The sequence below is a fragment of the Copadichromis virginalis genome, linkage group LG5 (genome assembly GCF_057382275.1).
Source record: "Copadichromis virginalis isolate Kocher_CV1m ecotype Utaka linkage group LG5, C_Virginalis_male_GT1.1, whole genome shotgun sequence".
Lineage (NCBI taxonomy): Eukaryota > Metazoa > Chordata > Actinopteri > Cichliformes > Cichlidae > Copadichromis > Copadichromis virginalis.
Window position 1 is genome coordinate 33464216 of NC_140622.1, and position 26799 is coordinate 33491014.

Sequence of the window (26799 nt, forward strand, 5' to 3'; positions counted from 1 at the left end):
CTTTGGGGTCCATTTTGATTGAAAACTCTTTTTATTTTATCATTTGATTATCAATCTTTTGTCAGTAATAACACCCAGCCATGGGTGCAAGGCAAAAGGAAAAGTTCTGCATGACTTTGTTAAGACACGTGTCAGACGCTTTATTTATAAAAAGGGATCAATTCAAACCCTCAGACAGGGCCTACAAATACAGAGAAAAACAAGGCACTAAATTACAACTTTAACAGACAGTAACCACCTAGCAACAGACATCTCCAATCTGCTGACCATCTCTGCTGAAAATATAAGAATGATACTAAGTAACTCCACCTGGCAAGGACACATGGGTATCTGCCTGAGGGTGTTAATGCACACACCTTCATACTGTGTGTCATGATCCAGCACCTCTCTAACCTTTGCTTAGAGCTACAGGAAGTCCCTGTGCTGTGGAGCCTGGTCACTGTACCAAAGAAGGCTTGTGATGACAACAACTACAGACAATGAACGCTGACCTGCAGCCTTGCTCGAACATTGATTAGACCCCCTCCAGTTTGCCTTTGTGAGTGAATGTAGTTGACAATGCTATCAAAGGGAATTGTTCTGTCCCTCTTTCTTTATCCTGTGCGTTTGGGACTCTAGGCACTACACAAAGACTCAAATAAAGAAGCTTACTGATAACTCCGCATTTGGGGTCATCAGGTGAGAAGATGTGTTAGAGTTTCTAGAGGATTGTGTGGGCTGAACCATCAGCTCAACATTAGCAAAAATGTTTTTAGAAAAATCTCCTAATATCACTTTTTAATTAAATGAGTGATAGGGGAGATGATATAGGAGTAGAAATACCCAGGAGCCCACTTGAACAGCAAACATGCTATGAATATTTCTAGTGAATGGGCTTTTTTATGTGCTGGTGTGCTGGAGCACAAGCCTGACATTTTTAAGAAAAACAAACCTCAATGAGCTATTTCAGAAGATGTGCATGATCGGGGTAATCTACATGTAAATAAGTAGGAAAATGCTGTGAAAATTTCTCCATCACGAACATCATCTCCCAGCAAGAACTGAGGTTCATTCACGGGGGCTGCGACATTCTAGTCCAATCAAACAAACAATCACAGTATATGTAAAAAGTTAGTTCAAAGTTTTGTTCAGATTGGCTCATCAGCCAAGGTGGAAATAAGACACTTACAGACATTTTTACATTCTTATGCAACGTCCATTATACTAAGATTCACATTTCCTTTAATATTGTTTAAAAAAACTACAAACTGTGAGGTAACTCTGAGGTAATGTTCTTCAGCTACCCTCAAGTTTATGGGTTTACCCTTTACAGGGTAACAGAGCTGTATCAGAGATAACAATATTTTAACATGAGATAATTACTACTGCTACTTAAGGAATTAAAATACTTCTTGCATCACTGATGGACAAAAAACAAGAAGAAACGGTTGTTAACGGTTGTTAACACCAAGTAAGATATGTTGGATCTGGAAATACAGGTTTAGAGAGGTGGATATATCCTCCCTCTGAGTCAACAGCAGGGCAGGCGCATCTAGTTATTCACTTCAGCTTTTTACGCCTTTAACAAGAGCCCTGCACTCTCGTCCAGCTTTGCAACAGACAATGGACTGTTTATCTCAACCCTCTCATCCTGTCAGCTCTCAGGACACATGTGGGCATGTTCATTCACCCACCTACAAAAACGCCTGCACGTGCACAGCTCAATTCCATCTGTGCAAGCGCAATCTAAGCATGCATTAAGAACTATGAGTAAAAAAAGCCTTTTCCTCTTTACAGGCAATGCTTGAGTGATTTACGCTTCAACTCGAGGGCAAGGGGATCAACACAGATGCATACCTTAGTACAGTTCTCTATGGCAATGTCAGAGAGAGAGTGTGTGTACTTATTTCTTTATGTTGTGGGGACATAAACCTTTCTATAAACAGTCACATTGTGGACATTTCTAAAGCTATTAAAGGATTAAAGCTAGGTTAAGGTTAGGTTTAGGTCAGGATGACCGGAATATTTAGAGTTAGCCAAGTAGTGCGATATGTGGGGTTACAGTACGCCTTCAGAAAATGAAAATCTAAGGAAATGCAATGCCCTTTGAAATAGTGAAAACAAAACAGCATGTGTGCACGCACTCTTATTCATGTGTGACTTAGACCACAATTAATGTGTGCATAGTATGTGTGTCTGCATGTATTTGTCTATGGACGGGCCAGATGGGCAAAAGACATAAACAGAGCCCAAAAAAAGGATGATAGCAGAGAAAAAGAAAAGAGGAGGGAAAATAGGGAGAGAGGGCACTTGGAGCGGAAATGCTTCAGTGCCTCTGTGGCCTGCCACCTCGTATCACGGAGCATCCACTGACAGATGAATGCAGGAGAGCCCAATAATAGAAATGCTCAGGAATAAACGCCCAGATAAAAGGGGAGGAGCTATTGCTTGCAAATTGATGCATAAGGATGGCGGTGGCTAGCCAGGGGTCCGCCATTTCAACCACAGCTTCGCCTCTCAGGGATGATGCAAGCACAAGTAAAAACCTGCATGAGGCCTCATTTTAATCTCAGTAAGATGGGTTAGGTTTTTGTTAGCCCAGACATATTACTCGAGGTGGCTAATTTTACCATTTTCTCAGTTTCCCTTACACTTCTGATGAAACTGCCAAAGGGTTATAAACTGTGTTTATTATTTGAGGAGGTTTGATGTTAGGGCTAAGTCCACATTAGCCAAGTTGTTCTATCAACAGTACATTCCATTAAAATATGATAGCAAGTAGACTGCATAGTCTTATTGTTAATTATCTGTTTGTAAAAGAACACATTATGAAAACAGCCGACTACAAGCGAAAGCCTTTCTTTAAATTACTTTTATTAGTGGCATTCCTCAAAAGGGCCTCATCAAAGTCAAGAAAATTAATTTCAGAATCCTAAAACTGGTCCAAAGCATTAAATACGGATATTTAGAAAAGACCTATGTTAAGCATAAATGTATTTACATAATAGTTTTACAAATAAAATTTGCCACACAAGTTCCTTCCTGAAACAGATCTACTTTAATTTAATCATCCAACCAGAAGAACTGATTGGAAAAATGACATTTTATATTCTAAGTGCAATCCTGCATTATTCAGTAACGTCAGAATGAGAAAAGTGTCTTAAATCAGTTTGCCGGCTATTTAAAGAGGTCATGTGAAGTTTTACTGTACATTTTAAAAAACTGTTTAAAATAGACATACATTCTAGAAAAGATGGCTGTAGCTTGACCCAGTATCGCAAAAAAAACTTGTAATAAGCACACCAGTCTCCATTCCACATTTTGCCTCAAAAAAACCTGAAGTGGACACACATGCAGAAGTTGCATTGCCAGCAGGGGGAGAGAGTATATTTACATGCAAGAAGTCAGCAGTCAGCATTACAGGGTCATTAATCACCAGAAAAGATTAAGCTAGCCATGTAAATAATATGCATATACATTTAAATGTGTTAATAATATCTGCCTGATTATTTTTATGTTGGTTTGAAATAAAATATCTGATGTTACACATTTTGAAGGCGTTCGGTGTTAGGATATTGACTGCTGCCATTTGGGGGGGTTTGGGGAGCCAGAAGTTACCTAATAAGCTTACGAAGGTGAAATGCTAAGTTATCAGATAATGCTAGGTTGGTCTTGGTTTGTAAGCTTTATTCATAAATTTAATTAATAAAATACAATAATTTCAGACAGAAAAATTAAAGCAACCACTTTTCATTTAAAATTAATTTAGAAATTCCATTTAAAAATCTTTGGAAAGAAAGTAACACCACAGACAAGACCAAGAGATCCAGTTCAGTGACAATTTGAGGAGGTGAGACCTGGCAGGCAGGTATCAATAACTGTTACCTGTGTCAGCATGCCTAACAAGCAGCCTCACCCCTAACTTTGCATTGGGAAGAAACAGGTGAGTTTAAAAAAAAAAAAAAAAAAAACACCAATCACCTCCAACAGTTGTTATAAAGGTGGAAACTATTGTATCCACGGAACTCTAAACAGTTTTTTGTTCCAGGATCTTAACATGTTTTTAATGCTGGTAAGTTGGGCACGTTAACATGTGGCTCACTTCCAGGAATTGCTGCTATTTACACTTCCACAATGACTTCAACCGAGTTGGCACTTAAAAAACAAGTGCTTTACATATCACAACAAAACAAACAGTGTTCTTCTTCTTTCCTGGTTTTTCCAATACTTTACTGCATATAGAATACAATGGAATAGAATGCCTTTTATCTTCACTATGCACATGTACAATGAGAATAAAAGCAACTCCTACCCAGTGCAGACATGTAAAAAAAAAAAAAAAAAAGGGGGGGGGGGGGGGGGGTGCACAGTTCTGCTTCTATATACATATTCAAGAATAAACAAGGATTTTATATATACAGTGAGCATTATAGCACGTATTAAATATTGCACAGTAATATAATTCCTTCATCCAGGTATGCTTTTACTGCACTGGCAGTGCGTTTGGGATCACTGTCATGCTGAAAAATGAAGCTGTTTCCAATCAGAAGCCTTCCAGATACGTGGCATGGATGGGCATGGTGGTTCAAAATCTGACAATAGTTTTTGGATTCATAATTCCATAAATTTTGACAAAATCACAAATAGCACTGCCAGAAATTCAGCCTCAAACCATGACAGAGCCCTGTGTGTGTTTTACGGAAGACTGTAGACACTCAGTTTTGTACCTTTCTCATGAGGAATGTAATATGAAACAGAATTTTGTCTCACCTGCGTTTTCTGTTCTACAAAGGTGGTTCACTCTTTACTTGGGTAAATCTACATAGTGATGTCTGCTTTGTGTAACCTGCTATGGATCAGATTACAAATCAACAGGTTTGAAATCATCACCTACTGACCAATTAACTCTCCAGAAAATAGCATCATAAATTCCTGGAAGAGCCTTCTGATCTCTGTGTGGAAAGTAGGAAGGGCTTAGGTTTTTCATTAGTGTCTAATGTCTTTGTGTTTCCCCCATGAGCATTAGTAATGAACATAGACTCCTGGATGCAAGCTTATTCCTTGATTTTTTTTTCTGTTTGGGATTTTTTTTTTCTTTTTGGAGATTCAACTTGGGACATGCTGCACATACAAAAGTGCCTAAAATTGATTTTAGAATTGTTTAACTACCAATTTATCTCCTATATGTGGACATAGCACTAGTTCATCACTTAAGTAAGGTGCTTTTTTTATGCTTAAATGATTCATAGGTCAATGTTAAGCGTGTCTAGTCGCCTCGTTGGAAGCAAAATACAAAAGAAATGAGGGGTAGCTCAAGACTTTTGCACAGCACGGTACATCAGGTAGAACTGGGCAATCTGTCACTTTCCTCTATCAAAAAAGTACGGAATATGGGATGCTTTTTTTCAACTTTAGAGTTACAGTTAACCTGAAGAAAAAAAAGCATGTCTGAAAAATATGTGACTCTTCCCAATTTAATCTCTGTGGTTTTTTATACTGAAAAAACCTCTGAGAGTGATTTTGATTGTGATTTTGTGTTTCAAAATCCCGATCTTTAGTATTTACAAGTTTGTTATAGAGGGAGTATAGTCCAAGGTTGTTGGGTTGTTGTTTTTTTTAATTTTCTCTCTTTCATCTCTGGTAAAACATTTTTTTAATGGTAGTGCAATATTGAGCGGTGCAGGCTAAGGTTAGTATTTTAGTTCCGCGCTTAGGCAAATTAAATGCAGGTAGAGGTAATAGGCTGCTTGGATTGTTCCTATGCCTGTGTAAAGCTATTATAGTAGGCATCAAAGTAAAAGGAGTGATAAGCGAGCATTGGTTGTTGCTGGAAAATGAAATCCAACTATCACAGCTACAATTGCTTTTTAGACATAAACTGGAAGCCTCACAGAATGAATCCACTACCATAATATGGCAGTAAAATTTGCATTAAAAACTGAATGCCCCTCCCTGCAAACATGTGCTTTAGCAAGTTTATAGGGGAAGAAGGCCGGCGAGGGATTTGCAGGAAGGATCCATTTGAGTGCTCAAAAACTTGGAAACACAACTGGTGTGGCTGGGTGGAACAGAATACCAAAGGCTTACTCACTGGTTTTATAAAGGAGGATGATTCAGAGCATTCTGTACACAGAGACATGTAGGGCCTTGTGGTTCAGACACGCTGTGGAATTCAAATACAATCAAATAAATCAAGTCACTTTACCCACACCTGATTCTCCATCTTGCTTTTATTATTTATGAACGTGTTCCCATAACAGTTATAAGCAGTAACACAAATTAAGACATGAATCCCATGAAAACACTTAAAGCACAGACATCAATCAGGGTTCTTCACTTAGTATCTTCACACATGCATTTGAATTGACAAATAACCCAAGGCTGGATCTGTCCAGAATGCTGTAAGTTATATGGGCTGTCAGACTCCGGTTCATGTCCTTGAAGGGAGATGAAAAAGTAATGTAATCGCTCATCCGTGTTGTAGCAATGTCTGACTTTAGATGTATTTGTCAAAACCTCTGAGTTCTAAATATTTTCCCCCAAAACATTTTCAAAGCTTGCTGCTTGATGGAGTGGAAATTTTAACAAAAGACAAACTTGCTTGTCAGTAAAGTAAGAACACAGGTACAGTTTATTTTGGATAGAAGATGTTCAATTAAAGTTAGTGTACAGTAAAGTTTTGCTTGATTGACCAAGACCTTCTTGCTGTGAGGGGACAGCGATAACCACCCGCCACCCAATTTAACTAGATCTACATGTACACATATATAATGAATGCAGAGAAAAATTTAGTTTCATAAAAATATGAAACCCTAGTCCTTCGGTGTACAATGCAAAGTTCATATTCAATATCCAAACCTGTCACACTGCGAACTTGTGCTGCCATTTGAAGCTGAGCTTTACTGAAGCTCAATAGATGAATACACAACAAATGCTTCATGTACAGAATTGTTATTTTTCTCAGTAGCAGCCAGACCATGACGTTATTTATTAGCTTTTTCCTCCCCTTTTTAAAGGTCAGTAATGTAATTAAATCAGCTTATATACATCTATCCTTCTTCCACACAGATAAATAAACCCAAATGTTCAGCAGCAACGGTGCATGTCCAAAGGTGCTACTGGTTCAACTGGTTTTCATCAGAAAAGCTCTCTCGCTCTCTGTCAAAGTTCAGCTGCATGGATTCCACACATGCCACTGAGGTGTGTTCAGCCTGTTGACAACATGTAAGCCTTACCCTCCACATCAGTCTGAAAAGCACTCATGATGTCCTCTACTCCCATAATCCTGAGCTCCTCCTTGGCCTGTCAATAAGCCTGTCACAGTGAGCAACATCCCTGTCAGAAAAAAAAACAATGTCTCGCTGGACGGCTGAATGGACAGATGGATAGATGGATGGATGGACAGAAGGATAAGTGGATATATTTGTCTGTGTTCCTCTGTTAGGCCCCTCCAGTGCAACAGTAATCCAGTCTATTTACACAGATCAATTTTTGTTTGTGTTCCAGAGAAACGAAATTGCTTTGGTATGCGGCTGTGAGCCTGGGACATTGTGTGAAATAGCTTGCCAAATGGACTTTTTTCCCAGGTTGTATTGTTCTTCCAATCTTGCATCCTTTTACTGTTAATACAACCTAAAAATTCAAACTGCAGAGGTCTTCCCAGGGCATCTGACTCACAAATATAGAGATATAAGTCTGCAATGCTCAAACCAAATGGGATTTTTATCAATATGAAAATTGGATTTTGTTATTTCTTTTCACAAATCTCTCCGAGTAAAATGTTTACTTTTTCCTTTTTTTTAGTTTGTTTTTTAATGTATTTTGGGGTCTTCAAAGGAGCAAAATTAACTTGACTGACAAAATGAAACCTATCCTTGAAAAAGGATCGGCGCTTTATGACGGACATTCACAACTCCTGACAGTTCACTCAAAAATAAATATATATTTTTTCTTCTGGCCTTTTCTGTGACTTATCCATGCCCAGATTTAGAGATAAGGTACACATTTCTGCAGTGGTTGTCTTGAGTAGAACTGAAAAGTACTCCTTGCTTTGCGGTACTCCGTGTGGTGTCAGGGAACAGCGTGCCTTTTCAAAAACATGACCTGGTTGAGCCAAAAAACAAACATATCCACATATTCTGTTGTACGCAGTTTCATGCAGGAGCTATTATCTCTTTTATCTGCAGCCTCACCCAACAAGAGCATCAATCTACCCATGACGAGGGAGTCGAGTTAGTGACAGCGTGACAAGATGGGAACGTTAATGGTATGCCATCTCAGCTTAGCTGTAATGTTGTCTAACCGATGACTTCTTTCAGTTGGTACATTCAGATTTAGAGTTTTTAAAATGTATTTTACAGATTGTTAACACTAGAAGGCGTCTGGCTCCATCACATTCAGTAAACACAGACATTTCTCGAGGTGATATCTCAAATGATCTCAAACCTGGGCATCCTATACCAAAAGGAGCGTTACAGGTCAGAGGATCTAATTGGGGTGAATATATGTAACCGACTTGTTGAGACAGACAACAATGCTTTACGTTTAAATACATTCATGAGAACTGCGAGACATTATGCAGCAGGATTCTTCACGCAAGGCTGTTTCTGTGTTTTGAGGAAGAGAGAAACAATACAAGCTTTCCAACTCATTCTTTTTTTGTTAATTGAATATCATATGAAGTGTAAAATAGAAAGGAGTCTGTAATTTGAGATTCACTTAAACGCAAGATTCGATTTCCCTTAATTTAATAATGCTCAAAAATGTATCCTCATAAGTGATTCTATGCATTATTGAGTATGACAGCACCAAACAAGGAAACGATGGGTCTGAACACTCACTTCACAATATCGGAGAGAGCTAAAAATGTCATTGTCATCATTCATATTTTAAATTAACTTTTAGAAGCATTGCCTCTGCTGGTCTCCAATCCAAGAAGCCTTTTCTGTTTTATTAACTGTTCAAATGTCAGCCTGGAGACAGCCACAATCACACACTCGCCATAATAAAATTAATATCGCTCTTGTCAGGCTTTGGTTCTCATTTCAAAATAAATATTACCCATCACACTACATAAGTTATGTGAAAATAAACCTCAGCTTGATGGACAGCTGGACTGCCTTTTGCCGACTTCCATCTTCTACCACATCCAACCTAAAAGTTTTTTGTGTGCGTGTATGTGAATGGATTTGCTTGTAGGTACATTCATGTGTGGGTGAATGCCAATGGCAGGCCTGCTCAGCCAGGTATAAAAACAGTCATCCAGACAGACTGGGGCTCGGGGTCAGAGTCAGCCATGTCAAAACACAAACTGGCTCAGTCTGTTGAATCAGAGGAGAGATCATAATGCCACACTGCATCATCTGGCCTGAAGCGCCAAAGCGCAAACCCATCCCCCAGTATGAAAACTAACAACAACGTCTGAGGTAGTAAATAACTAAGCTTAACAGAGATTAGCATCCAAAATTTGACCTATTTAAAAGTTAGTTTTGAGGTTTACAATTATTCATAGGGAAATACAAACAACAGCTTAAACAATTACACAGTTAATGCAAGTGAGTTTAATTTTTAAGAATTTTTTTCTAGTTTTATTTGTTTTATATGACAGTAAAAAGAATACATTTAATGTCTGAACTGAATGGATGGTAATCAGGTATAGTCAAAATAAGATTATTTCCATATGCAGTAGTTCATATTTGGTGGTATAGCTCTTTTCTTGGATCTTCCTACCTTCCCAATGTATATAAACAAGAATGCTTGAAGGCAGCAGTAAGACAACAGATATGACTGAGTAAGACACAGTATGAAAGGTGGAGCTGGACTGGATGTGGGTTTCAAAGTGGCTTGAAATGTTCAACAACAGTGAGCAGACTAAAAGAACTTAAATAGCAAACTTTATCAGCTGAGCTATCAGCTGCTGTGGGTGGCATCAGATCAGTTGTGACCTGCCTGAACTAACGGCATCTTTGATGTAACGGTGTTACCTTAAATGTTTGGAGAAAAACACATTTTTTTACATTACGCACATCACTGATGATGTTAGGCTGGAGCGTATGTTACCGTGTATCCCATCTGCATCTGAATAAGCAGGAAAATAAACTGAAATCAAGACACTTATTCATTATTGCAGCCCTGTAAATATGCAGCTTTCTGTCGCCTGATGCTGTATCAGTTTATACAATAAAGTCTTTTGTTGGTTTCACTGTTGTTCGAATCCCCCAACTAAACAATTGTTATGTGAGAAACCTAACTCCTCACTAAGTGCGTCTGCAACACAACAGGCCCGGACTTGTGCAGATGATGAGGTCATAAACAGAGAGGCGAAACAAAGAGGGAACCAACAGATCTGTATCAAAATTTCAGAGGTATAACCACAATTTGTGACGCATCACTGGCATAGCGCACACAATTGCAGACACAGACCAGAGTGCAACGGAGCAGAGAACAGCTAGTCCTTGAACAAAGGAAGAAAGTTAGCAGAGGAGAATGCTCCATTTTTACTTTTTATTGACCAATTTGCTGCACAGGCAGGCTAAAAGCCTGTCAGCAACACCTGCTTTCATGAACACAGAGTAGTGATGATTGCACTCACGCTTAATGCGTGCTATATACAGAACTGACATGTTATATTTAGTGCAAACAACTACAGTATATGATTTAAAGTTTGTTTCAAATGCGGGTAAATCAAAGATGTTGACGCATCCCAGTGTGAAAAAACAAATCCTCAAAGCTCTCACATACAGTAAGCAAACAAAAGGGAAGCAGCAGCAGCAGCAATGATGTCAAATTAGATTTTGCTCTCTTTTTATCCACACTGTTAAAACTATTTCAAAGGCTTAGTCTTTTACCTTAGAAACAAACTTTTATGTTGCTAGCTTTTATGTTGTCTCTAAAACAAAACAAATGCCCTAGAAATTTTAAACCTGTTCTGCCTAATTATGGTTACTTAGTTTGCAACAGCTTTGTAATGTGATTTTTTTTTCTCCTTTTAAAATACTGGGCAGTTTCATCTCTACAGCTTGAATGCTAAGGTTTTTCTCCATCCACAGACACTGTGCAAGCTTGGATTTTAAATAATTTTATATAATTAATTTAAAAACAGCCACTTCACGAAAGTATGTTTCATATTTAAATAAGTCTAAATTAGATGTTGATGGTCATTGTCGCTGATGGTGTTTAATCCTTAAACACCTCAAGAAAGCTTTCAGCATTCTCAATTACTGTCACCCATAATGCAGAGGTACATGATTATGCTTTTAATCCAGTTCAGCTTTTATCACACCATTAAATATCTCTATCAGTCTATATGTACATGTTACAGACAGACAGACATTAATAGATAGATACAACGATTGATACATAGAAATTCATATTAACAAACTATATAAAGAAGAAAGTAAAGCATTTTTAAATGTCAGTGTTTTATGTGTCAGGGCCTAGTAAAAATAACCTCTCTATTATTTTGACTTTTAAAACTATAGCTATTGTACTCTGTTTCAAATGCTTAGAGAGTGTTGAAATAAGAGGTGATGCAAGACAGTGGTAAACATCCCCATGTCCTCAGTTGCTGGATATACAGTTTATAATACACAAAAAACTCCCAGTTTAATATTTGATGCTTCGATTTGTTCAGTTATATATATATTTTTAATTATTTGTATCCTAACTTTTGCAGAAACAGAATTGGTCTTATAAATGGGTTTAAACATCCTTATCGGTGTGTTGTGGTCATCTACAAGTTCAATCCTACAAATTTTCTTCACATTTACAATAAAAAGAGAAAAGAGAAAAATATTTCAGTGTTATTTCCCTGCAAATCTGACAGAGCTCCTCCAGCAGCAGCTGCTATTATTCTTACAAACTGCTACAAAGTCACATTTTTGACAGCGGTTGGTTAGAGAGCCTGAAAAACACAACGAGCTCAATGTTAATCAGCACAAGCCACTCTTGATTTTAGTTTGTTAATCAACTGTGAAACGTGTTCTATATATAATCTAATACAAACACCCTTGTCTTCCTACTTCTTTCTGCATACAGTGAGGGAAGTGGCATTACAGACAATGCCAGCCAAACTGGTTGCATGAATTGTGGAAAATGTAAATCATTAATGGCTGATGCATTAAGATACGTTTTTAGGATGAATTACAACTTATTGTAGAATCAGAATTCTTCATCTCAAATGCTTAAAAATCACCACATGGCTGTGTTGATGGTACGGTTACTAGAATGGGAGCACCTGCCCCCCTCATACCAGTACCAAAACTGTATATTATACAATAGCCTTAACCACAGCTGTTAACAACCATCGGCCATCTGTCCTTCCTCTGATGCCCTTCATCAGCCAGTCAGGATGACCGTGCAAAGCTGTCTGTAATCAGATTAGGCAGTGACTGGGTAACTGGGCCTTTCACATCCACCCATCATTCCATCCCACTGTTAACAACATCTGCGTCATGTGGAGCACCACGTGCATGCTGCGAAAGAGACAAATTAAAGTGCCAATGGGTGTGTGTGCATGTACACAGAGAACCAAAGTAAAGCAGATCTCCATTAACAGGTCCAGTGTTGTTGCTTTCACTGTTCATGACTTGATAAAACACATGCACACGCAAACACACACACAGACACTTACACGAGCATGCTTCAGTCTTCCCTGCCTTTGCAGTTGTAATCCAGGTAGCTGGCAAGCTGCCATCTTTGCTTTGATTAGGTAGCAGAGGTGCAACTTGAAAAATGGGATAAAACTCCTTTGGAAAAACAGGATTTTTTTTCCCATCCAGATGGCTGGTTAAGCATTTCAGCAACAACAACCATCTAATTAGCCCAGTGATTACTTATGTGATCAGAATGAACACAGGGGAGACACAAAATGAGACTATACATCAATTAAAAACCAAACAGCAAGGATGGGCAAGACAAACGTATTTTGCAGTATCACTGCAGTTTAATAATACTGTCTTCAGTGATGTACTTTTTATTCAGGGCCTTAAAATTATACTGAGGTAACAATAAATAATTTGTGGTGATAAGCAGTTGTGAGGAGATTATATCCAGACAAACAGTGGTATTACAAGGGTAAGCCTAAATAACAGTCTTACAAATGATTGCATTCTATGGTAAATTATGATCATATTTATTACCCAGTCTGATCTGAAATCTAAGAGAAGAGAAGAGAAGAGAGTGGTCCCCAGCTTTAACGTAATTTATCTCCATATAATTACTGAATCAGAATCTAACAGGTCTAATCTAACATCTTCACTTTCTGGGGCAGTATGTTACAGAGAAAGCAACACTGAGTCAAAGACGAACAGAATGCACTTAGATTATCTCACTCTTGACAGAGAAGCACAAGATATGGTGCATTCTGATGATTAGGTGCGCTGAGATAACCCTGAGACACAGAGCGCCTCTTGCTGTGAACCCTCTGGGAGCCGACATGTGCACACTTCACCTGGTAAAGGGCTCTACAGCCACTCAGATACTGCCTGCCATGGCCTGGCCTGATCCATCCTGTTTCAACACTAATGTCTCATTGGCATTCAGTCACACGCCTGCAGCGAGCAGCGAATGGAAAGCTTGGCACTAGCTCACCGCTATTAAGATTCTACAAAGCCAGCCGTTCCCCTGCCGCCACAAGCACACAGGGAATCACACAGCCAAGGAATAATAAAAGAGCTGGGGGAAGGATAAGCGTAACAGCTGGGCCGCCAGTCACACAGCCAAGATACAGAGACAGGAAAAGGATTTTGGTATAAAATTTAAAGCTCTGCTATTCATAAAGTTTACGGGGTCATCGGCTTGATCCTCAGACTGCAGTACTGGCTAATGAAAATTATATACTCCGAGTGGCCAAATCACCAGTGTAAACACGTAATCGCACTTTCCCCAGTCACCCCCTCCATCCCACCCACTGTCAGCTGCAAAACCATACCGTGACCACTTCATGATGAGCCATATTACTGGCAAGCCTCCCATCATGAGCCACAGAGAGAGCAACCCACTGGCTCATCACCCCTGCCTGTTTATGTCAGCCTATCAACATCTCCCCAGAATCATAAGCTACTTGCTAATCACCCTATGAAAGAGCAGACTAATTCAGATGTCAAGGCCCATTACCTGTGAGCAGTCTAGAGGTGACCTGAGCCCCTATCTTGCAGTGATAAAACCCCATTTTGAGGATAATGCACATTTGTATAATAGGAAGGTGGGAAGTGACACGTTGGCTAAATGTGCAATCACTGAGTGCAGCTGAAGGGGGTGCAGAGACAACTGCATGTAGCAATCATTGTTGCATAAAGATAACGTCCTTCACGCGCTGGGTCAGTCAGCGGCCGTATGGCTGCCGTGCCTCTGGTAAAATAAACGAGCCTCTCAGTCTGAGTGACTCCTCACCAGCCATCTCCTCTAATCTGCTGACACTGACAACGGCGATCCTCATGCAAAAGATGATCCAAGCCACCGTCACATCCAAACCTTTATGTTTTTTCCTCTAATTTAGTTTCACATTTGCAGGATGTGACTGATGTACTCAGAAAATAATAATAATTTTAGTGCTATCACATTACAAAAACTATCCTTTCAGGATTTATTTTAATTCCTGGTATTATCCTGTAACACATAGGTTTCTCTGGGTTCTAGGAGACAAAATAATAGCAGTGTTTTAGACCATTTTATGATATTATTAGGTAATGGTGCTGTCTAACAAGTATCTGTGCATTTACTGTATAAATAAACCACGGTTCATTCGGAAAAAGAGCAATGAATGACAGATTTCAATTTCATGTACCGTAGTAAATAAGGCTCATGGCCACAGTTATGGGGAAATAGGAGCAGAGAAAAGAGTTCTTTACAAAGCAGGCAGAAGGAACAGTGGGTAATGAGGCCAAATAGGATGCAGGTCAAAGCAAAAAATGACCATTTTTAGTGCCTATTATTCTTCGTCTACTCAGTCAGCAGTAAAGCCCAACTCCAATTGCAAATAATTTGTTACTATTGGGGCACAGAAAACACAACAGATATATAACGTGATTTTATAACCCCACAATAAATACATATTTATGGGGCCAGGATTAGAATTAGTCATTATATCGCTGTATGAGCGCTAACAGGCATTTAAGAAGACAACAGAGTCTTTAATTGGAACAGAGACTGAAGGCAGGGAGGAAGTGAAATCCCCCAGAACCTTACAAAGATAAAAAATATCCCAGAGGAAGTTGTAGATACTGTAAACACCCAAATGCTATTTGTATGCTTTATGGCTTTATGACCGATGCTATTGTAAGCGACTGTAGCAAATTCAATTAGATACACAGTTATACAGTGTAGAAAATGCAACTTCTATGAATGTTTGCTCTTTTTTTCATACAGGATAGATTTGAGTGGAAGTAATCCTCTCTGTATTCCCTGCCCCTGTCTCTCCCAAACACATTAAACAGTGCTACTATGACCCTTGTCCACCACTCTCTGCTCGCTTGGTATTATATACAGTGGGGAAAATAATTCTTTGATTCCCTTGGAATTTTTAAGTTTTCTCCCTTACAAAGAAATGAACACTCATGAACAGATATCCTGTCTCATTCCACTAAAATGAAACATGACTTTTCATTTCTTTGTGTAGTCAAACTTACAAAATCAGCAAAGAATCAAAGAATTATTTCTCCCAAGACATAACTAAAATAGTTTTCTTCCATGTCAGCTAATATATTCAGGTGCAAAAAAGACAATTTAGACTCAATTCTTCAGAATGTATCAGTAACTTTGCCACAATACCCATTATACAGATGTGTATTTTAGTTAATGTTAATCTTTAACTGAAAGAAACCAATAATTCAAAGGTGGTTGTTTATAATTCTGATGAAATTAACTAGAAGTTACAGTTTATCAGCCACTTCAACCACCTCTGCATCTCTCAATACAAGCCTTACTGCAAAGATTTGTATACACACTGTACATTTCACATCCTGCACAGCAATCACCATGAAACACTCTTTATCACTGATCTCAAAACACAGAGTTCCAGCCTTAAACCATCTAATCAAGAGACCTGTTTGCGTTGAGATTGTTGCAGGTGCTAGTGGAAAGTGTTACAGAGCAGCACCAATTTGATTAAAGTGGGAATAATGAGAGGGCTGGAGACCAGGAGTCATGCTATGCCTTTTCACTGCATCCTCCAGCTTTACACTAATACCACAAGATGCCACGCACTTACACATGTACACGCACATGCACAGTGGAGTATCCCGCTCTGGTATAAATGAATTATTGAGGACTTTGAGTAGGGGTGGGAGCAACTTTACGCTTGTTTGTGTTGTAGTCACATTACGCCTCCTCCCACCTTCCCCTCGCCAGCTCCCCCCTCCTCCACTCCCACAAACACACTTTGAGACATGAGAGAGTGGGCCCTCATAGGATGCTATGGGATCTTGGCAGCTCTGCTTTGCAGTAACATTATTAGAAAAATGGTGCAATACTGCTCTGATATTGCTCTTGATATCTTACATTGCCAAAAAACAAAACTACCATTTGGTTTGGATGCAGAAAAAACACATTTGCCAAAACTTCTTGTGATTAGAGACATTAATTTACCTCATATAATTTAAATAATTTTCAAAAAGATATGTGCATGCCCTTTAATGTCCAAAAAGTTGATTCTGTTCATCTAGACATAGCATTTTCAGTGGGAGAAACGTTTCGTCACTCATCCAAGTTACATCTTCAGTCTCAGCTGACTGCAGGTTTCCCCAATCTTATAAACAGTACATTTGCATAATGACTGAAACCAGCCCACTGAAGGAACAATGGGCTGGGAGGTCACCTTCATCCTAATTATGCAAATTCTCATGACCATTGATCAACAACCACTGATCAAAGACCACTGATCAATGGCCATGAGTACCATTCACAGAGAGTTGGGGAATGGCTGCAATCACAGCATTGTAAGATGGTGAAAGATGTACTCTTAGGCCCCCTCCTCTCTGAAGAAGTCACTTGGATGAGTAACCAAACGTTTCTCCCACTGAAAACGCTACGTCCAGATCAACACAATCAACTTTTGGAGATTTACTTACCTGGATGATTGAGAATGCATCAAGATGCCCTTTAATGATTGAGAAATGTAAAACTAGAACACATCTACAGCATCATCATTTTAGATGTTGCTTTTTTAAGTTTAGTTTAAATAACTTTATTTTATGTTGGAAACTTCATTAATTTCTTCTCCCTAACAGGGTCTCACATTTCTTGGTGTTAAGTCTTTAGGGAAAAATATGAATATGAGGACAAATTCAGTGTTTCTGTAAAAAGTACCTATTTAGGCTTTTAGTGAGAGAGTCTTACTAAATTTAGGGATATATATTCCATATATAGTGGCACACGTGTTCACAGTCCACACGGGGGAGGGTGGCACACCCACAAGCTAGCAGCCTCAGTACGAGCCAAGGATCAAAGCAGTAAAGAGGAAAATTATAGAGTCGAATGAAAAAGAGAAAGGAATCAATGTCATGTTGTCTGGTGAATTTTTTTTAAACATACTGGAAAACTGTATTACTGACATTTGTTTTGTTATATAAATCTGTTGTGCCTGCTTTTGTTTGGGAATGTAAAAAAAATATGCCAGTTAAAGGTTAGTGTATAAAAACTTGTGTTGAGTTAATTATTTGTGCCTTCTTCCAAAAGCAGAGCACTTTATTTTCAGCTATTTCAGTGAGAGAAGAGCCTGTAACTTGTGGGAAAACTAAAGATTTTAATTTCTTTTATCATAAAATAATATTTTCCATTAAGAAAAAAGTTATTTTTTTCTTTAGGCTGTGAGTTTTAGTTCTTAAAAAGAAAAATCGAATCTGCAAAATCGGTACTGGCAGGACAAACTGTAAAAAGAAAAAAGAAAAAAAGGAATTGGCTAAGAAAATTGTAATAGGTGCATCTCTAAAATTAATGCACATCATTGTAATCTGAATTTACAAAAACACATCTCTCTCTCTCAGCCTGTCTCTTTCTCTCTGCATGAGTGCTTGCGTGAGGTAAGACAGCAGCACTTCACTACAAACTTGACAGCTGCCTTAGGCACATACGGGACATGGTTGATGAGAGTCACAAAGGACAAACAAGCTGTATATCAGCAAAGTGCCTTGTATGATGATATAGTGTAAAAGGCCAAACGATACAAAAAGCAGGAATGGGTTCAAAAACAAAAATATTAATTGAACGAAAATAGACTTAGATAAGAATTTAAAATAGTTTGGGCAAATTTGAAAGATTATGTCTTAAAGCTTCACCTATTTGTACAACATTTTAAGAGACAAAACTCTTATAGAAATATATCCATCTTACGCAAAAGTGAAGAGGGAAAGTAAGTACAGAGGCAGCAATAGAAATTAATGAGGCATTAATGAGGCGAGGTTAGAAGGTTGACAATATTCAAGGCTGGAGCAGCACTCCTGCTAATTGTCATACGCAGGTGCTGTTGCAACTGTCTTGTATTTATTGTTTGGTTGTCTTGCTCAAATGTCCCTGTGCAGCACCAACAGAACCACGCTAGCTGATAAACATGGTGATATGCTCGCAGCATAGTGGTATTAAAACAACAGGATGGCTTGAGAAAAAATTGTTTGCTGCTGTGCTTCTCACTGGTAGAGGTTAAGTATCGCAAGTGTCAGATCATCAGCATCTGATTGGAGTAAGCTTTAAAGGGTTCTTTGTCTTATATACCTTTAAATAACATTTAAATTAGATTAGTCTCTCTGTCAAAACCACTTTTCTTAACTTGCGTTAAACACCATGCACAAGTGGATGGTGTTTAACCTTATTATACATAAGGGTGGTTATTGCTATAGCATTTTAAACACAGACCCCACATGGTCAGCTGTTTAGGTTCAAACTAATATCATATACATTTCAACAACAATGTGATGGTTTGTCATGGCTGGCATTTTCAACCTGCTAACTTTGGCAATCACCTGACTTTGCCTCTAGAACAAGGTCCAATGTTTTTTTAAACGTTAGTATCTTAATTTGTATAAGATGGTATAGCACAAAAACTGTAGGAACCAATAATTTCATCTCCCTCAGGATGCAGTGTAAAAATTGATTCTTTAAGCTTTCGTCTAGCTGATTTTTTCTCTTGAGTTTAAACCTCTCTCCCCCAACAAGAAAAAGCTTGTGCATTTAACTTAGAACAGGTGTTATTGCAGTGGTGTTTGTGACAATAAATACACTATTTGTGAACCCATGCATCCATCCATTCATTCAACCATCCATCCACCCATCCATCCACTGGCAGCAGGTTAAGCAGGGTATTCCAAACATTCTCCCCTGCCACATTTTTCAGTTCCTCTCGAAGGATCCCTGAGCATTCCCAGGTCAAGCGGTTCTGGGTCTACTCCAGGGTTTCCTCCCAGTTTAGCGTACATGGAAAACCTCAAAAGGGAAGCACTAAGGAGGTATCCTAACCAGATGCCTGAACCACTTCAGCTGTCTTCTGTTGACATGCAGGAGCAGCATCTCTAGAGATGTTTGATCTCTGTGACATTAAAGAAGCGTATCAACCAAAACAGCCGTACAGTGTCCAGCATCTCAGGGTGAATCTCATCCAGTCATAGTGTCTTACTCCCAGGGAGCTTTTAAACTACCCCGGTGACCTCTGCCTCCTCCACATCAGACATTTTGGCAGGATGTATGAGTTCCTCAAAGTGCTCTTTCCATGGCCCAACAATATTCCAGTCTAGGTTAGCAGTTCTCCTCCCCAACTGAACATGCCCTAAGCCAAGCCCTGTTTAACCTTCCTGAGTTGTTGGCTTGTTTATGGCCTGCTAAATATGCTCCTCCACAGTCTCCACCAAACTCCTACCACACCCAAGTTTTTGCTTTCGCAACTCCTGAGGATGCAACCCTTTTGGCTGATGCTTCAAGAAATCCCCCCAGGCCAACCAAGCCAGTAAAACTTTCTTCTTCAACCTGACGGCCTCCTCACCACCCGCGTGCACCAGCAGGTCCTCGGTACCTCAGGATGACCTTAGAACAACAGGTCTTGCCAGCAGCCTCAGTAATGGATATTTTAAACATTGCCCATTTGGATACTAAGTCCCCACCCACCTCCAAGATGTCATAGAAATCCTTCCAAATATGGGAGATAAAGACCATACAGGCAGGGACCTGCACCACAAGTTCCCAGTTTGAGTTTTTCAAGTCTATCTAACAACCTTTCCCACCATCTGGACCAACTCACCACTATGCAGTGATCACCTGACAGCTCCACTCCTCTTTTCAGTGTTTAAGACATACAGCTTTGGTTCAGATGACACAACAGCAAAGTCGATCACTGAACTTTATCCTACAGTGCTAATGGTATCAAGCAGATTTCTGAGCCACTTTATGCTTGATCATGGTGTTTGCTATATTCACCAATACCTAGCATAGAAGTCTGATAACAACATAGTGACTGGAGATCACTCTTTTAATAGAATCATATCAATAGTGAAAAGATTCAGCTCCATGACAACTGAGCAACATCAAGAAGATTTTATAGCCGTTTTTACACATGTAATAACAACTCCATTTGGATCAGAAATTGAACAGTCTTTTGCCTGTCAGCTCCTTAGTACAAAGTCTGTGTGATGTCCGACTGCACCCATGTGGCAATTGCACAGGTAATTGTCCAGTGAATTCACAGCAAGTGGACAGTGTTTCCTTCCTCCTGCCCTATTCTATCCAAGCAGCACCCTGACCTTACCAAACTAAATACTTCCTGTAGTGAGAAATCCTTTGAAAGAGCCTATTTCCAGTTATGTGCTACAACTGAGAAAGGGCAACTTCAGACATATTCCCAACCCTATTCTCCCAATGATGTCAGATATTTATTGTATATAGTTAAAAGAAAAGCTATGGTAGTAGCTAAAAGCTGAGTTCGGCTTAGTTTGTCCATAGTAGGTTTTAAAAAACTTTCTCTAAGTAACAAAACCCTATTTTAGCTTTGTATTTCCATGTAGCATTTCAGACTTTCCAAGTCAATTCAGAACAGAATGAGAATCAAAGTGAACATTATGCCGGCTTTTGTTGTCGTTACAGTTATGTCGCCATTGTTCAGTTGTGAGTGAAAAATCTATGTGCTGTTACCACACAGTCATATATGGCAACAATAAAAACATACACTGTGATAATAACCTTTATAGACTCTCTAGAGGAGTGATTTTTATATTTCATTTAAAAGAACTGAAAACCATGGAAACCTGTAAAGTCAGGGGAAAAAACAAGAACTGAAACATTACAGCCTGCTTTAGAAAACAGCAGTAATTAGGTACAAACATGAAACATACTATAGAAAACCACAGCTAAGGTTCTTTAAGCCCATCCATTTGAGGATAGTAGATCTGTGATGTTTTTAATAAATTCAGAAGGAGCCAGCAGGCTGGCTGATGCAATATTATGCTTATATCTCATATAAGTGTCCAGCAGAGATTTGTGCAGTTTCATTTTCTATAATCTATCATCTGCATTACCTCCATTTTAAATTATTAATGAGGTCAATGAAAATTCATCAGTGCCTACAGTTTATTGCATGTATCAGCACAACTTTTTCCTCATTAATTCTTTTCAGCCAACTAACGCCAACGTGATTAAGAATATTTATTTCCAATAAACAATACAGTCAGGTATTTATTTGAGATCCTAAAGCAGGTTGCACAAAGTATACAAAGCAAAACAACAGGAGCAATGAAAATCACGATAGAAGTTTAGAAAGTAATGAAATAATCACCAAAGCGTTGATCATCCAATAACAGATCACCAAGATCAGTTCCCAAGCCAAAGCAGATTAAAAACACAGCTGATGTCTTACTGAATCTGCATAAAAACACTCATAATCAGTTTCAACTCAGTAAGAAAGTGCTATTTCAGCCTTAAATTACGTTGTTACATGTCCTGTTCCAAAGGAGCGGTGTGCACAGTGGCTCTCTGGCTTCATTCAGCTGATTGTCAGAAACATATCTGAGGCAAGAACAGATGTCTCCAGTTATTTGACCAGGCTCTCTGGACTGATGTATTCCCACTCTCACTCAATCCCTCATTTTTTGCAGCCAACTGCAAATCTCTTTGCAACGACAAAGCATCGCCTGTCAGGAAGATGATTCCATTGAGAGGCACTTTCTGATATGAGAGGTGCATTAATGTGATTAACCCACACTCATTATTGCTGCTTGATACAGGGGCTTAGGGGCTCATGTCACTGTGTATTTTTCTCTATTGGCATCAACAGCAGGTAAATGGAAAATGCTACTGTATGAGTAGAATCAGGTAAATCAAACTGTGATCAAGAGCAGGCAACAAAGTGTTATCAATAGCAGAATTACTGCAGCTTTGTACAAACTCAATTATGTAATTTGGGTTCAAAATTGAAAGACAATAAAGAACAAAATTAGCCTCTGAAACTCTGCAGCTTACAGGAACAGATGAATTAAGCTATTTTGCAGATGTGATATGTTCCATTATCAGAGGAACAATTAAAAAATATTGAAATCAATTAAGATAAAATGAATATCATTTCCAAATCAAAATAATGTTATTCACACACCCCAGAGATGTTTGAGTATTTCACTCAATTACCATTTCATTCAAATAAACCTGTAATTTGGTGACTACTGTTAGATTGCATGACTATATGTATTACGTTTTCCGTCTCCAACTGACGTAGACGAAGAAGAACCAGGGTGCATCAATTTTAAAGCAAGGCCTTGTTTACATGCGTTTCATACATTCACATAGCTAATCTTAGTATTATAAGACAAATGAAGGCTTGTTGCACTAGCTCCACTGTGTACTCCAATGTGAAATTATTCATTTGATGCCAGAGTCATCATCTATTCAGCTGCACAAAAATGGTTACAGGTTGCAAGTATGTTTGATTGCACAGTGACTGAAGCTGCAAACATATAGGAGGCACAGCAGAAAATAACTGTGCAGCGGAAAGGGAATTCTGGGATGCCAATCATAAAGCTTTTCATCAGACATCTTTTCCGCGCTTTAGCTGGGGGTACGGGCAAAAATAGATTCCTGTTCTGAGCGCAAAGCTTCTAATAAAGGCATCTCCTAGCTTAATCAAAGATACCAAATGGGCACATCCAGCTTGTGGCATGTTGTTAAGCCTTAGAAAAGGCATAGTATGAACTTTGTTATTGTAATACCAAAAGGCTATGCATGTGAGGATGTATGTGAAAGAGACTTCTAGGCAGCCTCTAGAGAATATACTATAATGCACCAGAGCAAGCTATAGAAGACTACTTGAAATAGTTTCTACAACTCTTTCAGCTCACATTCACTTTTCGATCAAAGGCTAAGCGAGACAAATCCCCCCACAGACGAGGGGTATGTCTCCCCTCTATCATTTCTCGCATCTCCCCTCTATCATTTCCTCAAATTCCCATTTCTGTCTTTGCACCTCTGTCTTCCCTCCTCACTCTGCCCCACATGTCAGCTTTGTAGGATGCCCATCAGCTCCAGAGGGCAAGACAGGAAGAGCACAAGAAGAAACTGGGAAGAGTATAGTAGAACATCTGGTAGTCCCAGGGACTCTGTCCACTAATAAAGTGGCTTAGTGGGCTTGCTAGTAACAGCTGATCTAGGCCTATTTCCTCCATCAGAGTGGAGAAAATCCACTCGCTAACTCAATTATGTAAGAGATGTGAATTAAACATGAAGCTACCTCATAGGAATGTATACACACAACACAGATGTGCACAGATACATAATACGTAACCATACAATATAAGAATCCCATCTGTATGCTGATGCCGGGGGGCTTTGTGAGGTCTTCTTTGCTAAAGGAACAGTGAAGAGCATGTTAATGAATGAGCGTATGGGCATCTAGGTCAGACTTGTAAGGATGACAGTGAAGAAATATGTGACAAGGAATTTTGCCATCTTTGCCACCTATTACTTCCCTGTGAGCTTTAAAGACCAAAACAGCCTTGCGTGGGAGTCGAGCCTGGAGCAAAGGCAGAGCCGATTTTCTCCCCGTCTCCCTTCATGTCTCTCTCCTTTTGCTTTCCTCTCTCTCCCACTGTCTCTCTCTCTCCTGGCCTTGCTCTATCATTCCTTCAGGCCCTTTATTAATCATCCTTGGTTAGTGGGGCAGAGAGCATGGTGTAAGGAGCTCTGCAGAGTGTAAAGCCATGAAATACACACACCTTCATGTGCATTCACACTAACAGGCTCTGTATTCATAGATCTAGGCAGTTTTGCCTTTAATCTTTTACTTATAAAAGATATAAAACATTATTAATTTAAAAATGCTGAAACACTTCTAAGGATGAAAACACTCACATGCGCACAGACACACCACAAGTTTGCATGTGCACACATACAGCTGATCTTCAGGGATTCTGGCCTGAGGTCCTGAGACTCAGCTGCTGCTGCTGATGTAACCTTTTCAACAGCCTTAGTAGTTGTTGTTTAGACATTCTAGCTCCAGCATGTAGTCAAAGTAAAGTCATCTCCCTCTAACTTAAAACCACAAAGCTGCCCCACCAGTGTCACGAAAACCCTTTACTTCAGGTTGGGTCAGAGCCACAGTGCAGCAACAGCAGCATTACCAAGCCATCCCAGCATTAAAGCAAGAGTTGGGATGTTGAAGCAATCATCCTTAGAAAGCTGGATGGGGAATGATGGGACAGTGGGATAAAACACAGAGCAGTTATCCACACCAACTTCTGTCCAACGGGCAGCAAATAAGCCTGAATAATGGGTGGCAGTAATTAGGCCTTCTTTCTATGCATGTAAGTGCACTTAGCTTAGAAGCTACTGGGCTGCATTCCATTATTACCATTATCACTATTTGCTCTCCCCGAGAAAGTGGTGGTCGAATTGGCCACTTAGATGCTCCGAGACAGTAGGAGATTTATAGTCTAAGTCTGGGCTGTCCTTTAAGAAGTGCAGAATTATTTAGCTGCGGGTAGACAGGGATAGACTAATATTTTTTCTTTACCTTTCTGATTTATTTTGAGGTGGTTAATAAATGTTTATATTGTAAGTACCAAAAGAATTTAAAAACTAGTTATATCAATGTTTGTGTAGTTGTGATGATCATCAATAATGAGTCCTGCATTACTTGGTGTACATACGCATGTGGGTAGTTAGGGTTAGTGTGTGTAACCTATCAAAACGCTCATCTTACAAAAACAGAAACTCGAGTTGCACACCAGCAGTAGCGATGAGGTTTGAAAGTAGTGGACGCACCTGGTTTGACGGTCTTTAAGCGAATCGGTTCCCGAAAGTGACGAATGACAGCCAGTGTGTCCCGGTTTGTAAGTCCACTGACAGGCGTCCCGTTCACCTCCAGCAGAACGTCTCCGTAGTAGGGAAGCTTCCCTACGTGACACACCAGCACGTCCAGTTTCATTTGGCCCAGGTAGGGGAACTGTCCAAGCTCTGCTCCTCCGAGGACCTCCACCACGGAGCCAAAGTCTCCCAGGTTCCCCCATGACACGGCGCACTCCACCACTTTAGAGGACCAGTGTTTCTTCTTCTTCAGTGTTCTAGACATGGTTGTCCCCTTTTCAAATAACTAACAATCTAACTGGTAGGAGTCGCCTCGGCTTTTTGTTGTTAAATGAGCGCGAAGTGATGCGGCCTAATAAACCCTCGTGAGTTATTCTCGCGACCTGCAGGGAATTTCATCTTCTTGACATTTATGAGGCTTATCTTCACCCGTGAATTTGCCGCTGAGCTCTGTCATCCCACGGGCTTATGCTCCGGTGTGCGCACAGTTGCCTTGGTTTCAATAATTCCGAGCGCTTTTTGTGCGTAAAACAGGAGAGTTGACTGCAGCGATATGGTTAACCAGAAGATAATCAAGGTTTTATGCTTTCCATTGCTTCTCTGGAACCATATCCGCGCTTTCCTTCGTCTTGTAGAGGATCCTCAAAACGTGAAGTAGTAATTAAAATATAAACAGAGTATATTTTTACTTACTCGGCGATAGATCGTGGAGTATCAGACGCTGAAATTTAGTGCGTCAATGAGAAATCCCTCATACCTGTGGGTAGGCTGAAAATAGACGGGCGGCAGCGCTTACCGGTTGGCGGTTTACGCTTTTGAGATCCAGCCCATGATGACTGAGCTGAAAGACATCTGCGAGCGTTTGTCTGCTACAGGTTTGAACACACCTGGCACCGTCAAGAGAGATGTTGCCAAGCTCCGAAACTCCCCTTTTACGCTCAACAGCAGCAGTGTTTTCTAGACTCTCAAGCTGGCTCCATCCTCTGGTGTGATGCGGTACAACATAAAATGGAAATAAAAAAAAAAAAAAGAAAAAATGAGAACTGAACAACATAGGCTACTGTACCAGAGCAACAACGATTAGCGTAACCTGATGTCATCTTAGATCCTGAAAAAACGAACAAGTTCAGCTTATTTTCTATATAAAATGAGACTCGTGCTGTTGTATTTGGTGGAATAGGTGTGTCATATCGGACTAATTAAAACGCACAAGCATGTAATCCTAATATTAAGCATGCAAAATAAATTACATCTAATTGTGACCCTGCGTTCGTAATGAATGAGTTATGCTTGGGGAGGTAATTTTTGGTCTCCAAAATTAACGTCTACACTACGCCACCTACTGATGTAAACAGTTCTGCACCAGCACCTTTAGGTGCATTTTTCACAAAACACAAACTACAGGAGAGAGTAGACAAAGTAGACAAAGAACTGACAAAAATCAGAAAAACATGAAATGACTGATTTCATTTACTTGTAGAGGCAACAAAAACAGTATTACAGCACATCTTGTGGTATAAAAAAATCCTTTAAGTCATTTAGATTATTATCATATAA

The 26799-nt window shown here is 39.4% G+C and overlaps 1 protein-coding gene across 2 annotated transcripts in view; it reads right to left on the reverse strand.

Moving 5' to 3' along the window:
- Window positions 1-26154, reverse strand: part of magi3b (membrane associated guanylate kinase, WW and PDZ domain containing 3b) — a 122998-nt gene extending 96844 nt beyond the window's left edge. For both annotated transcript variants that reach the window (XM_085457439.1, XM_085457440.1), the window contains exon 1: window positions 25201-26154. In XM_085457439.1, coding sequence (XP_085313565.1) covers window positions 25201-25507 — 307 coding nt within the window. In that variant the 5' untranslated portion in view covers window positions 25508-26154. The remainder of the gene's footprint in view (window positions 1-25200) is intronic.
- Window positions 26155-26799: the final 645 nt, after the last annotated feature.